The sequence below is a fragment of the Anopheles merus genome, chromosome 3L, assembly GCF_017562075.2.
Source record: "Anopheles merus strain MAF chromosome 3L, AmerM5.1, whole genome shotgun sequence".
NCBI classification, from domain to species: Eukaryota; Metazoa; Arthropoda; class Insecta; order Diptera; family Culicidae; genus Anopheles; species Anopheles merus.
The window spans coordinates 12870558-12886953 of NC_054085.1; the positions used below are offsets into that span (position 1 = coordinate 12870558).

The following is a 16396-nucleotide window of genomic DNA, read 5'->3' on the forward strand; positions in this document are numbered from 1 at the left end:
ATGTTGGACAACTATATTTATATTCCGAGGAATTCAGCATAGGATCATATTTATAATTACGATACAACATATGAGAAGTTTGATGTGTTCTGATCTTGTTGTCATACAGATTTTCTTATCAAAATTTGTGAATTTAATGAAAACGGAACAAGTCACCATAAGAACAACAACGGGAACGGTTAGTACGACGCTTATTGTACAAGAAATATGATATAATATGGATAAAAGTGTATATTAAAGCAAATTTAGAACTTTGTAAAATTAAAAGCACCCTGCGACAACGTTTCAATCAACCCTTTTGACAGTAGCATTGCCATCGAGATGCATTTCATTAAAGCGAGAGTGTTTGCATTTCCAAAAGGAATGAATCCAACCGTACCTAATAATTCGTTGACGACGTAGGTATTTCTTCTAAACGTGGCGTAACATCGACATCAAACGGATTTAACATAACCACAATGATGCCGTACGGATGATGCGCACGGAAATGGATTCGCTTTGGTACAGCACATTCCTGCAAACTCCATTTTATCCCCATTAATCGGATTAGGCGAGATAAGCCATCGAACCGTTGATGGCATTTCTAGTACCACAGGCAACCTTGCCTGTACTCGCAAATTGCGAAACTCGGTGTGGATGCGTGTGTTTGCCTGTTTTGCAAGAAAATGTCAAGCTAAGTGAAATCGATTGCTTGTGCAACGCGGCAGCACCTGGCTAATGTTCAATTGAATTCGGCGTCACAATCTCGGCTCGGATAATGTGGTGGATAATTAAATTTTGCTCGATTCTCTGCAACAGGTTTGTGAGCCGGCGAATCGCTGGATGGATTGCATTCGCTGGAAATGTTCCCTACCGATGGCATTATTCCATTTTCGCCCTTAAGGTAGTGGGAAGATGCGACACTGGTGCTGTAATTTTCGACCCAACTCGAGCCGCAGTACCCTTTCGACGGCAACCGGAACGCAGTAACACAATGCTGCTGGTGCCGAAAACCGCGACGAAAATGATGCACCACCCAATTCGGTTCGGGCTGTAAGACAAGTCGCTGCACAGCCGGCGTCTAATTTAAAGTGCAATAAAGCGCTGCGTAATCAACGCAGTGCACAGCGATGCTCATACACGTGCGCACGCGAACGCATGATTTCGCACAGTTGTATTTTAATTAAAAATCGAAACAAAACCATGCGCCCATGGGTCCCTCCAGGCTATGCTTTAATTATGATCGGTTTACGGGAAGGGGTCTGCATGCATGTGCGTTGGGTGTGCGATTTTGTTGTGTCGTTGTGTCCCGGGGCACCCAGAGAATCGAAAAGGTGGGCACAGGCAGCACACATCGGTGTCTCAGTGACGGGGCGGCTGGATGGGCGCTAGAAACTAGAGCGGCGACGGTGTGTCGGAAGTTCAACCCGAACCGGGGATGAGAACTGCTGCATTGATGCAATCCGTGGATACAATTACAATATGCCTCCGGGTAATGATCATTAAAATCGAAATAGAATGCAATTAAATACACCGTGCGACTCTCGGCGTGATAATAGCGCATTTGCACACCAGGCCGTGCTCGTATGCGAGTAGAAAATGGTATAAAATGGCGAATGGGGAATGTTACTTACTTTTTTTTCGGTAAAGGATAAGTTGTCTGAGTCCACATTTTATACATCAGGTTTTACTGTTCAAGTTTAAGTATTTTATTTCAAAATTATAAATTTTAGTAAGTATGTCTGGTAGATTTATTTGAACGTTTAATTATGTAGCCGTAAAATGCAATCGATAGGTTGCTCTATTGCTATTTGAAAAGCTGAACATAAATTTGCATAAAATTGTTTTTTAACTGTGTTTTCAATTGATTTCTTCAATATTGTTATCAGAATCGTAACATTTAATGTCACTGTTACAATTAACAATTAACTACTTAAAACAACTCACCATGCAGTAGATTTAAGATTATTTTGTGCAAGATTTGTATGTTTTTTTATTTGTTTTTGAGATTTATGTTAGATTATTTTTGATGGATTAGTTACTGAGAATGAACATTCTAATACTAAAACATATAAATATCCTTAAAAGTTTTATTTAATTTTTATATAAATTCTCAAAAGATTCATGTTCGTATTCCCGTGTGATACACGCATACGTAAAGCATTTCATATTTAATATTAGATCAAATGAGATCAAAGATCGTATTCCTTCAGTTAAGCCCGTTATCTGTTCTATTTTGACTAAATATAGCTTATTTGCTCTATCAAAAATTCTAAAGTCAACACTAAATACTACATTAAACCATACAGACGGAACATTATACAATGGTATTCAATCCTAAAACCTTCCATAAACCACTGTCACGAGTACTGCAAACCGAGAAGCCATGGCAACTACCATAAAACACGTACCAAACATCCTGCACCCTGCCACTGGTTCGTGGTGGAGAGTTGCGAGGAAATGTTCCGAAAACCGCAACATCCCGCACCGTTCCGTTTGATGCCATTGTCCGTTTGCCATTTTCGCGCATCGTTCTGCGATGCTGGCCGGAAATAGCATCCAAATCCACAATGGGCCATAAATGTTGATTAAAATTGAATGCAGCTCATTCTACCTGGCGTCTACACTCCCTTTCCCCGGGTCCCATCCACATGCTGGATGCAAATTCCTGAACCTTTACAGGTTTATTAGGAATTTAGTGCACAGGAGTTAGTTTAAATTAATGTGAATTTCTGGACGCGCCAATAATGTTTCAAATAAGTTGCTCAATTTTCTAGCTCCAACGTTGTTTAGAGATCGGGTTTCATTCATTCAGAACACCACTCTGAACGTATACAAACATAGATAGCGAATCAAATTCGCCAGAAATTCTAACCACACTAGAGAGCACGTAAATTTACCGCACAGAGCGCACAGGAACAAGCCTACGCAAGGGAGCGGGCAGATTGAGCCAATTCCTGCTGCATGCGCCGAGTCAGCAATCCAGCATCAAATCTCGGGCATCCCTCGACCACCCAACCAGATGCTTTACCCCTCCCCTCAAGCCAACAACACGCATAATATTGTGCCACTCTGGCCCTGTGAGTCTGCTCTGTCTGCCAAAGGAAATCAGTTTCATTCGCTGCTGACGATGTTCCGTCACCTCACCTTGCCTACTGCTTCCCCCCCTTCGTCAGAGCCTTAACATGCCTGACACCTCGGGGAGCACCCCGGGAGCACACCAGAGCCGTCGAAGTAATTGCCGCCGAGAATTTCTCGGCATCATCGTCGGAAATTGGATGCAAACGTGGCCCGAATAAGCAAATGGCTGTGCATCCTCCCCGTGCAGCACACTCAGGGAAAGGCACACTAATTGAAGAAGATGATTGCTCCCGGAACCCTCCGACTACTGCTACTGCTGCTACTACTACTCAGCAACCAGAGCACACAGACACACCCAATAGTATCAGAGCAGCGTTATGGGCTTATGGTGTGCGGTTTGCTCGGTGCTATATGCAAATATTAAATGCAGAAAGCTTGTTTCACATCTCACTTTCGTTCGACGATCGTGTTGCGCCCCATGCACAGGAGCACATTGGGTGAACACACGGTTTGCCAGTGTTCTTTGCCCGAGATAGAAACGTTTTCCGAAACTGTCGGGACAGGAAAATGACATCACAATGCACTTTTCGGGCGCTGCAATAGTAGCATTCAGCAAGTTTTGCATTTGAAAAAAGCTAAACTTTGTGATTTTGTTTGTTAAAAAGTCATTCGTGCGGCGTCTGGCAACGGCCGCGGGCAGTTCTTTGCGAAAGGCAGCAAGAAAAGAGGATCCTTTGTTAAGTTGTCCGCAAGGAATGTTTAAAAATCTTAGTGCTTAGACTTCCACTCAAATGGAGTTCTGAGCCCAATGTTGAGAATGGCTTTCAGCTCAAATGCAAAATCATTCTTGTACTATAGACAGAATACCTAGGGCGTTACGAGTTTCTTGGCAGAGGACCTGTTACGGACAAGACATGTTCTTCATTCTTACCAGCATTTTTTCTTGTTTTTTCAGTAGATGGCCACCGCCGACCACCGATAAGGCCGGTCTGGTGGTACAGTCGTCAACTCGTACGACTTAAAACATGCCCGTCATGGGTTCAAGTCCCAAATAGACCGTGCCCCCATACGTAGGACTGACTGACCGCTGTCTACATTTGTGATTATACTTAACACAAGTCTACCAACACTTTCATCACTCAGATTTAACCCATTTGCAATTAAAATTTGGATATAATTGATATTAAAGAAATGCTGAATCAGTTCGTTTGAACTTACGCCGTCCGCCGGTTTGCTTCGACCAACTGTCAACCACGCAGGACCAAGAACAAAAATATCTACGTCGTCTTCATCGACTTAAATGGTGAATATTGTACCAATTATTATCCCGTTTGACTCTAGTGCTTCCGACGAATTTATGTGTAGTTCACCGTATATGATAGGTCTATATGTTCGACGGCTCGGTTTAGGTTTCTTTCTGAAGTATTTTTTTCATTTGGTCCTAATTCTGATTTTGGTCTCACATCACGGACTTGTTGGTCCGGTCCTAATAACATTTTTGTTATCAATTCTCATCCCAGTCCTGATCAGAGTGCTAAAGTCGATCCTATGTCCCATTTATTGTGTTTTTCTCGAGTTATTTTGCCTGTACAATTTTCCAGCTTGAATAAAGCCTCAATCACGATTACATTTTTGATTTAGTTCTTATTGGAATACTGATATCAGAATCATACAGGACACAGAGTAAAGCACCTAATCCATAATCTACCTTCATAAATCTTCCCAATATGATTTTCGATGTTTTGTCACGGAACAGATTCTGTTACTTCTTGATTACGAATAGCAAGTTAACGGTTGCAAGTTCATTCGGACTCAAGGTTATTAAAAAAACAGTTTTAATTTATCACTCCATACAATCGTGCTTTAATTGACCCATTCCCTTATCTTACAACAACGCCTAAATGTAGGAAAACTACAACCCGTTAAGACAACGTAATCAGCCGCATAGCTCACCCTACAAATGCGAGCTAGCATTGTCTTACATTGTTCCGCAAATCCGATCTTGTTTGTCCACCGACGTGGAAGTCGCATGTTGGCGCGTGAACCATTCCACATAAATAAGCGTTGCTGCTGGCTGAAACATTTAATTATATTTCGCTCTGTTTACAGTTATCACCATTCAAAGCCCCATTAATGGTGTAAATGAAAAGAGTTTAAGCTGCTGTGGCTGTAACTCCGTCTCCAACCGAAAGCTTTGGAGACGCAACACAACATTCCAACCCAAAAGTGTGGTACTCCTCAAGGTAGGGTGGAGAAAGGCGGTAAATTTATTATACCACCCCCATCATCGCCCAATTTTTCCACTCATCCGCAACAGAAGTTGAATGCTGCTGCTGCTGTTGCTGCTGCTGGAGGAAGTGTGTTTAATTGTATGCTGATCAAATACCGCACAAAGTGAAAGAGGAGTCTGTGCTTTCGCTCTCGGAGTCGGGGGGAAGGCTAAAAACAAGCTACCGAAGCGTGCGGATTTGTTCAGTGGAGTGTGGGTGAAGAGATGAGGGCAATTAATGTTTTGCAAAAGCGCGTGGTTTGCGCGTGGGAAGGCAGGCGGGACATTTTTCTCAGCTAATTAGTGGGATTAGTTGGAAAGAGGGTTTTGGCAGTGGTTGTGGCTAAAAATTTGCTGGTCCGGCGAGAGGCTTGCATTGCGGCAGCGGAAAACGTGCAAAAACTAAAAGCGAGTACACGAATTTTAATTCCTTTCACTAAAGGGTTTTTTTTTTTTGGAGTCCGAGAAACAGAGCTTACACACACCAAATCTATTGCAGTGACTCTATTTTCCCTGCTTCTCTTGCTCAAAATGCAAAGAGACGTGCAAATATTCCAAAAAAATAAAATCGCGTCTGGCCGGGAATATACAATTATTATTCTTTACCGCAATGCCCGCGCGTTGAGTTTGCAGCTTCAACTCACAGTTCATTTGTCACAAGCAGGCGACGGCCCCGGCATAATGCCGTCATGGAAATCGTTTCCTCGTCACGTCGGCATTTTGGCGCAACCTTTGAACGGGTCATGCACAAGGGGAATAAAACAAACTGATGATGCTTCTGATCTACCACACACACACTCTGGTGGAGTTGGAACGCCAACGCTACGCTTTGAAGTGAATGTTTGAAGATCGCAGAATATGCAAGTAGTACCAGTTGTCTTTAGCCAGAGTTACGATTACGGTTGGATCAGTGAAAGTTAAACATTGCCACCGGATGCCGTGACGATGCCGGACGGCGATGATGGGGCGATGATGTGGATGATGTTTACTCCCAAGTGTCACGGAATCTAAATGTTTAGTCTCATAACGGTGATGCGAGTGAACCGTGAACTTGCTCGTGTCGTCGCGTGTCAATCAACGAGGAGACATGCCAGTGTCAAAGATAAACAAAGCAAACGTGAGCAGCTTGCCTCAAAGCAGTGTGAATAGTGGACTGAGGGAGTTTAAGGTATTGAAATTAAAACCAATAAATAATAATTCTTCTTTTCTAGTCAATTTCATCACATTAAGCTCTATTATTGCTAATATCGTTAGGTTCATAAGTATTGAAATTTACAAACTGCCCATAAGTTACTTCACCGTCACCGTCACGCCAAAGAACACTATTTATTCCCAGAGCAAGTGTAACAGATGACAGAGAGTTCGAGATGATAAATAATATCTGACAGAGCAATTCGTTTTTCCCCCTTTCCAATCATTCCAGCGCATGATATATTTGTGCCCGGCCAAGTTCTCCACACACGGCGAACCCCGAACCCCAAGAAACGATCGACGAAGTGTGGGAGAATGTCGATGTAAAAGAGCTGATTTTTTATTCTTCTTTCCTCACACTAATACGCTGATTTAATGCACTTAGCCCTAATCCCGAGACCGTACGGCGCATGAATTTTGTAGGCTTAAGCCAAATAAATTTAATGGGACACAGTTCGTGATATGAATTAGTGGTTCGAAGGGGAGGCTAGAAAAATGCATCTTGAGCAAGGGTGTCTTGAGTCATTCGATGTGATGTAATGTGAGTGCAAGGGAACCAGGAGCTAAACTCGAAGTGTTTGTGTGTTGAATGAAAGTAATTGTTGGAGCTAGCTTAACACACACTTGCTAAAGGACGTGTTGTTTGTATGAATACCAAACAGCAAGTGAAGGAATTCAATTGTTCCTGTTTGTTTATAAGAGATTAACGGTGTTTTTTAAGGGGATCTTTGGAGATGAAGTACTTATAACAGAGGGATAGGATGATTTGTATTTACTTCCATCGACTTTTATCAAAGAAGTCAGCTAATTGCATCAGGAACTTGTCAAATGTTAAGTAAGCTAAATCCAAGAAATATGGAAATTTTGCACCACTGGAACGTTCACCACGGTTCCGGCTGTTCCGAGATTTCATTACTGTGTTAGCGAGCTGATTCGAATTCGTGATTCGTATCAGTCAAAAGAGATTAAAAAAAAGAAGCTAAATCTGGTTCATAGGACCTAAATATTCGATATCCACATGAAGAGAGTTTGTTTCAGAGAATTGTCAAATGTAATGCTAAAAAATTAAAAGATGACTTCAAAAAGATAGCTTAAACCTAGAGAAGATAAGTCTTCACCATCAGATCTTTTTGAATCCTCTTTTCAGAACACATTTAATAGATATTGCAAGTACCTTTTGAAGAAAATGTTAAACAAATATAAACGCACTAGCTTCCAGGCTTTCTTCCTGCAAATACTTTTCAAACGTTGGTTTCCCTCTCAAAAGCTTCTTTGCTTGCTAAAGCGATTCCAAAAACCACTTTGCAAGCTGTTTTGCTAAATCTTTACAACCAGCAAATGTAAATAAACACAAAAAACCATCGTGTCGTGGCAGGGGTTTACCATTATTTAACAATTTCTTAGAATTCTTGGCCCGGTGTCTTAGAATCGGCTGGATACCAGAAAACAAGGAGTAAACATTTAAATAAAGCAAAAAGCGATGCTTCTACCAGAAGCGCCACCGTGGCAAATGTTATGCTCCTGCAACCAAAACCGTATCGAAGCCTTAAGCTTTAGAGCTCTTTTGAAAAGGAAATTCATTCCTTTTGTTGTGCGTTGCTTGCGGGAACAATGGATACATTCATTTTTATGTAGCGTTTGTGTTGACAACCTTTTGGACTTTGCTGAGCACGCTTCCACTGCGCTGTAATAACATCGTTCAAATGTTTTTTGTTTTTAAAGAATGGAACATATGTAGCATGTGCGATGATAATGTTCAAGAAATAAGACAAAATCGTGCAACAACTTTAAAATGGGTAAATGAGGGAAAGAACTACACTTGTTAAAAAGATAAAAGCTGCAATGCTTTTAAGTTTTAATATTATTTACTTGTTTCATATTTCCCCATTGCACTTCACTAAAAAAAAAAAACACCTTTCAACATAAATAAAGAATCTCAGAGTTACCCCTACTGCTTCCAATTTTCGGAAAAAGATGATAGAAATAGTTTGCTCATTTTTTGCAAAACAAGGTAAACAGCACGACAGCGAAATCGCGACGCAGCAAACACTGTTACCCACCAGGGTAGCAAAATTAAATCCGTTCAAATCATTCGCAAATTGAAAAACTTTTCCTATCATTGATGTGTGTCTGCTTCAAAGGCGATGCAGCGAGAAGAACGAGCACGAGAAAATATCAAACGAAACCCCTTTTGGGAGTGTGTCTGAAATAAAACCATCACCAAGTTTTAATAGGAATTCATCAGAGAAAAAGTTCTCCTTTTTCCTTTAGGAATAGAAAAAAAAAAAATACAGAAGTATTTTATACCACGATCGAATGTGACATGGAACCTCCGTTCGTAATCAAACGGAAATAAATCTTTCAACAGTCATTTCCGATTCACATTTCCACCCCTTGATGGGAAACATTAATAGCTCGTTTATGTTTGATGGTGACAAACACACGGACATGGACATGCATTGGACACGTTGTATCTTTGTATGTGTTGAGATGTGGAATGCCAAACGATAAGATTGATAGATATGTTCGAACTGATGGTTGTAACAAAATAGATAAAGTTTTAAACTTTGTTTAACAAACTGTTGTACCATTCCTTTTCGATAAAGCATTCATCTTCCAAACACTCTCTATCCGTGTCCTTATCGGTGTGATTCCATTCCAAAATAATACCACAGAAAATAAAAGAAGACATTCAGAAACATAATTTCTTACTCGTCTATTCCAACAAAAAAAAGGGAATTCAACGATTCACTCCTATTCAGCATGTCTACCCATTCGAAACAAACAATGAGCGAAGGTAATGAACTGGACACTGAAGCCATCGACACTGACACTGATCAGCAGCTCCTGGAGCTCGTACCATGTTCGTACCACACGTGTCATCAAGTGGTAGGACCACTTCAAGGACCTGCAAACGTTCGTTTCGTATGCGTTTCTTTGTTTCTAAATTATGTTTGCGAAACGAGAACGACGTGGCTACCGCCCCGAGACTGCTTCCCAGAAGGTGGACAGCATCTTCAACGCTTTGGCGTTTGGCAAAGAACCTAATCATGGTTTCCCAACATGGTAGCCGACATGAACAGCATCGTTTATCATTCTTTTGCAAGAACTCTGTTTCTATATGCTCTCTTTCCCACTCTCCTTTTTGCTCTGCACTCAAAAAAGGTCCTTCGGTAGCAGTCACAGTCATGGTTACAGTAAAAGCTTAACTCCCGTCAGCACGAACAAGTTCGAACTTCTTTTTTCTTCCCCGGTGTTGTGTCACCGCTTTGTCTTTGTTCCTTTTTTGGGGTTCACGTAATAGTAAATGATTCGTTTCCGATTCGCAAAATCGGGGATTTGGTGCAATCGTGGTCAGGGTGAGGGTTGAGACAGAGAATAACTTCTCGCCGTAATCGTGAATTTCTTTGTTCGTCCGAAATGGACTAGAACTGTGCTGTGGAGGGTCGAAACTGCTCCAGTCACTGTAGTCGGCGAGCTTAGCACAGGAGCTCGAGAATGTTCCGTAACCCTTTTGAGAGCGGATTAGATGAGGCCTTTGGAGTGGAGAGGTTTATTACAATTATGTAACAAATGATTGGAGCACGAGATGGATGGGATGGCACGATAAGGATAAGGTGCAATGCGTAATGAGATCCTGGGAAGATGAGGCAACAAAGTGTGGGATGGTAGCGAGGATGTTTGAGAAGTTTCTAATGATATCACTAAGGAAGTACATGGTGAGGTGAATGTGATCAATGTGTAAGAAACTATGCAATTTTATTTGACATTGGCTGGATTTTTTATGATAATGCTTACGCTGTAGAATGTTAGGAAAACTCTGAGATACCCAGAGTTGTTAATTGAACTTTCAATATGTCAATATATGACATAAGATGTTGTCTCTATTTGTAATAGTAAGCATTGTTATTATACGCTCAATATAAATTACAATAAGCAGTATGGCCTTTTCGGATAGTTCTTTCTGAAAAAAGTATTTGAAATGATTTGTGATAAGTTCTACGTTATTTTATACGACGTAAAAAAGTCAAATGAAACAGTTTTGGTTATGTTTAAGAAATTAAAAAAAAAGTTGACATATGAACAAGACTTTGTGTTACTGAAAACTTTGTATGTGTTACTTACGACGATGTCCTTCTTTTAGGTATTATTTTTAGGTAATTTTTGTAACTACTTTTGCTGCAATTGTAATAAATGCTAATTCTTTTACATGCTCTGTGATATTATCTGTTGTATCTGTCATCATGTATGTCGTAATTTTTATTCAAAGAAAAGTTTTAAAATAAGTAAAAATCCAACAAAATTAAAATCTGAACACTAACAAAGGTTCCTTACAGAGTATTGCGCTTGCATCTCCTCATCTAATCATTCTCATTGTATTCAATTACACAGCCTGTGATTATTGACACTTTCAGCCCTGCTCCCAGTGGCAAAATCTGGACTGCGGTGCGTGGTTTACGATGTGCTAACAGGAGCATTAACATCTAATTGTTATCATACCCAAGCTGCGCAATCACATTGCCTCCAGACTCAACCAGACAGCCCCATATCACTGCAGAAATCCACTTCTTGAGCAGACGACTTTTCGGGCCAACTTGCGGCATGCAATTAATTGTTTTCCGCTGTAGGTCACACGTCGCGCAGTCAACCCGGCTCCGATTGATAGCCGCCGCGGCCGAACACATTATGAAATTGCTTCCTAAGCCGGGGGCACCAAACAAACACGCACTGCCGCTCCTGCCTTCCAGAAAATACTCCAGGCCTATTCCAGTCGACAGTCGGCATCTTGCGCACAGCTCTTCCATATTCATGACATTCCTTGTTGGATCGCATACCCACGGCGGATGCGATTTTTTTTTTTTGACAACGACAGCACTCACAGACGTTGTATCCAGGAAATGGAACGAAAACAATCCACTCTACCCCGGAGGGAATTGATTTATGTGCGGCCAGCTTGGGGAACGAACTGTCGCCAACTTGGCTGCGGTAAACGCTCTGGTGTGGCGTTGCAATGGGGAGGAGAGGTAGGGTTTAGTCACATTTATTTGTCTTTGGAATTAGTTCTAATTTGTTCTCGCATTGTCCAGGGTAAGACGTGCCACGGAAGGATGAATAACAACGTCGCGATGCTGCAGTACGTCGTTTGGAAAGCAATTTATGTTGGCGAAAGGCAATGTTACACTTTTAACTAGTTTAAATGGCACGGTAAGCAGTATAAGACAACGAACTAATAACTCCACCAACGAAATTGTTATTATTCAATCAAAAGACAAACTATAAATATTTCATTTTTATCTACTGAACCACTGACAGTTGGTCAGACTGGTTGATGGTTCAGTACCGTAGAAAAACTTAAGACTTCTGGAGGGTTTGGCCCAGGCTAACGCGAGAAGAAATGCTTCGTACGCCCACCCGGCAGGTTGACGTACACGATATTTATAACATTTTATGTTGATCGTAAGTGATAATATCGCCCTCCACACAGATCCAAAAAAAACATGTCCAAAGCATGTTTTTTGTACTGATTTTTGGAGCTACAAGTCCCGACGGGAAACAACCGGCAATGTGGATCACGCTAGAATTTACGATGGAAGTGAGGAATGTAAAACAGGTTTTCTGTAACATTTGTAGCGCTTCAAAGGAACCAGCTTGTCGCATAAGCAAACACAGCATCGATTGGTTAATGATTTCAGCGAACGCAATTATTATGGTTAAAATATTACCACCATTAAGCAAAACTCAAATCGGATAAAGATCGGCTTTCCCAAGAACGCATTTCGCGCATTTACCAAGATTAATTTCAATAAAATGGTTGACAATTTGTTGGCTTTGTGTAGAACATAAAACGAGCAAAAAAAAAACCCCACATAATTCGCTGTGGAATTTGTGAAATATTGCCCTCTCGCTATAATTGCTGCAATGTGTCAGAAAGATGATACAATATGGGATAATAATCACGGGGAGGATCACAGCGTGACCTCAATTGGAAGTTAAATAACGAAAAGCGGGACAGCAAAATTTAAAAAAAAAACCCCTCCGAACATACCCAGCACATATGGTTGTGCAGCAGCATGTGTGTTTGACCTGCCGCCACATGCTGCTACCAGCAGTTTGGCTTATTTACACGCGAAAGCTTTTGTCCGCAGCATGGGTTTGAAACAATTTTGCGGTTGTTTAGAGTTGACCGACAAGCCATTAAATAACCATATTTTATAGCGCCATTGGGCGAGCGGCTACAACAGAGATGACGGGGGGTGTGTCGACGGGAGGGGACAGCAGGCAACACCCAATATAATGTCACAGTAAATTGTGCACTTTTAAACGGTTCGTTAATTGGATCGAGAATAGCAATTGGTGCAGTGGATTATGGCGATTAATTTGTATATGTTGTAATTAAAATGTAATGGGAAATAAATACATACCTTAGGCTTAATACCGGCCGTTTTCGTTTCGGATAATGCTTCAAACCTACCGACACTCCACACGTGCAACTTTGGTATTCATTTTGGTTTTTTTTTCATAGAAAAAATATACTTCATATTCATCACTACCATCTGTATCTACGACGATTCGCGCGTTCGCACATCTCTACGTAGGCGAACCGCGTCCGCGGGCTGTGATAAACGCTACACCACACTTGGCACACCCTAATCCGTATGGCCACAACCAATCTTGAGCAGGTCCAGCCGAACCCAATGACATTCAACTGCCCAAACGCACACAAGCACACCAATCAAAGCTCTAGCAGCTGTTGATGGCAACGTGTGTGAGGTGGTGACTTCCAGTGGGCACCGTGCAGTTTTCCTGACCCGGACGGCACGGGTGGAATTGTCACTATCCCGAAGAAGTTTGCACTACATTTGCACGATAATCCTGTTGGCCCAAACGTGGACAAAAAAATGGAGGTTAGTGATAAGAAATAAGTAAATTAAAACCATCACTTCTACTCACCCGTAAGGATCTTTTATCGTTGGCCGCTGGGACGCAGCGGAAACACACACAGAGAAACGCCCTCAAGGAGCAAAACGTCCCGAATGTGGTGATCGTTGTCCAATGATTCAATGTACACGTGGGCATTGGGGCCCGCCATTTGCGACTACTACCACCCTAGAGGTCACCCAAAATTGATTGTGTGTGCGTGTTTCACTGTTTGGCGGCATTTGTGTGTGTGTGTTTTAGTGGTTTTTGTTAGAGTTGGTTGTTTGCTGGTCGGCTCGGTAGTTGGTGGTGGTATGTTGCACTGCCTGCCAGCCAAAGCGCAGCGCCACGGTCTCACTTGTACCCGCTGGTGCGGCGCGAACAGTAGCTGGACGTTTGCGAGCTGTTTATTGTGCCGACCAGCTCGGACGGGTAGACGTGATTCAGGTGATGATGGTTGAGTGTTTCGATCGGTTGCGGAATCGGAGGCGGATGCTCCGGCGGCGGGGGCAGATAGTCGACCCAGTTAGGAGGAACTGGTGGGAGGTGTTGCAAGAGCGACGAATTATTAGACATAGTAAACAGAAGAACCGTGGAGTTCGATGGGACTTACCATTGTTTGGGTTGATGGGTCGCGGATAGCCGTAGAACGATCGGAAGCTGGACGAGGTGGACGAAAACGTATCGTGACCCTGATAGCCCAGATCTCCATTGTCACTCCGTGGAATGCCGTTGATGATCATCGTGGTAGCGTACGGCGTTGGACTCTCCGGGGACTGTAAAGCGAAACAGAAACGCGATTCCAACGCTAATGACTCAGTAATTTATCGCAAAAAATGTGATTGATTTCTCGGATTAGGAGCACAATTGCCAACGTATTGAAAATAATTTAAAAGATTTGTTTTTAATAATTTTATACACATGTTCTTTACTAATACGGAGATAGCAACAATATACTCTACAACAAAGAACTATTTGAGCTATAAATCCAGATATTTGATAAACTGTACATTATTTAAATATTAAATCATTTTAAACATTGTTTTGCTTATAAATAGATCCGTAAGATTCTTCTTCACTTAATCATAGATATTTGTGATCAGAACTAGTGATGGGAAGAATTAAGTTTTTGTCGGAATCGATTTTGGATAGTTCAGAAGTTTTATGGAATTAATTTTGGATTGTAGGTCCTGAATCAGTTGTCAGGCAATCGGCTTTAGAACCGGAATCGACTCCGAAATTCGCTCCGGAATCGGTTCCGGAATCGAAATCGGCTCTAGAATTGGAATTGGCTCTGAAATAAGAATCGGCTTCGAAATCGGAGTCGTTTTCGGCATCTCCATAACAATCATCTTTTGGATCCAATGAGGCTACTGATATAGCTACGGTATTGATAGACGCAATGAATTTGAATTTGCTTATAAACGATACATGCTCATGGAGATTCCCGGACTGATTTCGCTTCTGAAACTTCTTATTTCAATTCAAGAACTGATTCTCATTTCGGAACTAATTCCAATTCTGGAGTCAATTCTGATTCATTTACCAGAGCAAATTGCGATTCCCAGGTTCATTCCGATTCCGGAGCTGATTTCGATTCTGGAATCAATTCCGGAGCCAACTCCGAAATCGGCTCCGGAATCGGCTTCAGAATCGGCTCCAGTATTGGCTCCGGAATCGGCTCCGGAATCGATTCCAGCATCGAAACCGGCACCTGAATTGATTCCGAACATGGAATCGAAGTCGGGTAGGTCCGATTCCGAACTCTCGCCACTAATCAGAATCACAACAAAACTATGTGACCCTACATTCATGTTTTACACTGTAAAAACCCGTCCTTTTTGGGACGTGTTTAACAAGAGTTGAGAATTAAAAAAAAAATAATAACAAAAACTCACCTTCCGATTGTAGAATGACGTCAGTCCACGAGGATCAACCTCCGCGTAATCGGTCCCCCCATCCGCCAGTGGATACGTGTGGTGTGTCTGACTGCCCTCCAGCAGCTTGATCGAGCTCAGCCCCGAATCCTTATCCGTATCGCACGTCCGCCAACCGCGATCGATCCAAATCCCGCCATCCTTCCGCGACATACTCAGGTTCGCTATGTCTCCGCGCCGCCCCCCGAGCGTCGGCACAGTCACAACCGGTTTGCCCAAGCCCTGGCGCCGCCGGAACACGACCACACCTCCCGCAATCGTCACCACCAGCACGACCACGAGTGAAAACACGACCAGCAGCATAAACCACGTCTCGTGCAGGAAGTTGTGCGCGTGCTGCTGATGCTGCGGGTGTCGCCGGTCGTCGTAATCGCCGTACAGCTGGTTGTGGTTGTTGTGCACACCCTGCGGTACGATCACGAACGATGGGTCCATCACCAGGTAGAGTGGCTTCGAGAACGGACCCATCCCGAGCCGATTAAACATGGCCACCCGAATCGTGTAGCTAGCGCCCGTCGTCAGGTTGTTCAGCATCACCGACGTGGTGGTCGAGTTGAGCGTCATCTGGGCCAACAGCTTCGAGGCATTGTTGCCCGACTTTACCTGTATCTTGTAGCCGACCACCGCACCGTGCTGGTGCTCGCGCAACGGTGGGCTCCACCGTACCCAGCCGGCCGTTAGATTCAACATCCCGGCCTGTATGTTGGTCGGCGGCCCGGTCGGCATATCCTCGAGCGTGCGTACGATGCGCGCGTTGCTCGGTTGACCCTCGAGATTTTTAAAGTACGGCGTCAGGAAGAACTCGTACCGGGTGTACTTGTTCAGGTTCGTGATGATGTGGCTCTCCGTTTCGCTGTTCGGTATCGGCAGCATGCTGTACCGCTGCACGTCACTGTCGAGATCGCGATAGCGCACGTAGAACCCTTCGATGTACTCTTCCGAGCCGCCGATCTGCAGCTGCCACTCGAGCCGCACCGACGAGGACGTTAGCGCAATGATATCGATCAGTTCGAGAATCTGG

General features: G+C 42.9%; 1 protein-coding gene across 3 annotated transcripts in view; it reads right to left on the reverse strand.

Annotated features, from left to right (window-relative positions):
- Positions 1-12988: 12988 nt before the first annotated feature.
- The window catches only part of LOC121598759 (roundabout homolog 2), a 42262-nt gene continuing 38854 nt past the window's right edge, over positions 12989-16396 (reverse strand). For all 3 annotated transcript variants that reach the window (XM_041926033.1, XM_041926031.1, XM_041926032.1), the window contains exons 12-15: positions 15337-16392; positions 14052-14214; positions 13472-13974; positions 12989-13393 (exon numbers count right to left, since the gene is read on the reverse strand). In XM_041926033.1, the coding sequence (XP_041781967.1) occupies positions 13793-13974; positions 14052-14214; positions 15337-16392 (1401 nt within the window). In that variant the 3' untranslated portion in view covers positions 12989-13393; positions 13472-13792. The remainder of the gene's footprint in view (positions 13394-13471; positions 13975-14051; positions 14215-15336; positions 16393-16396) is intronic.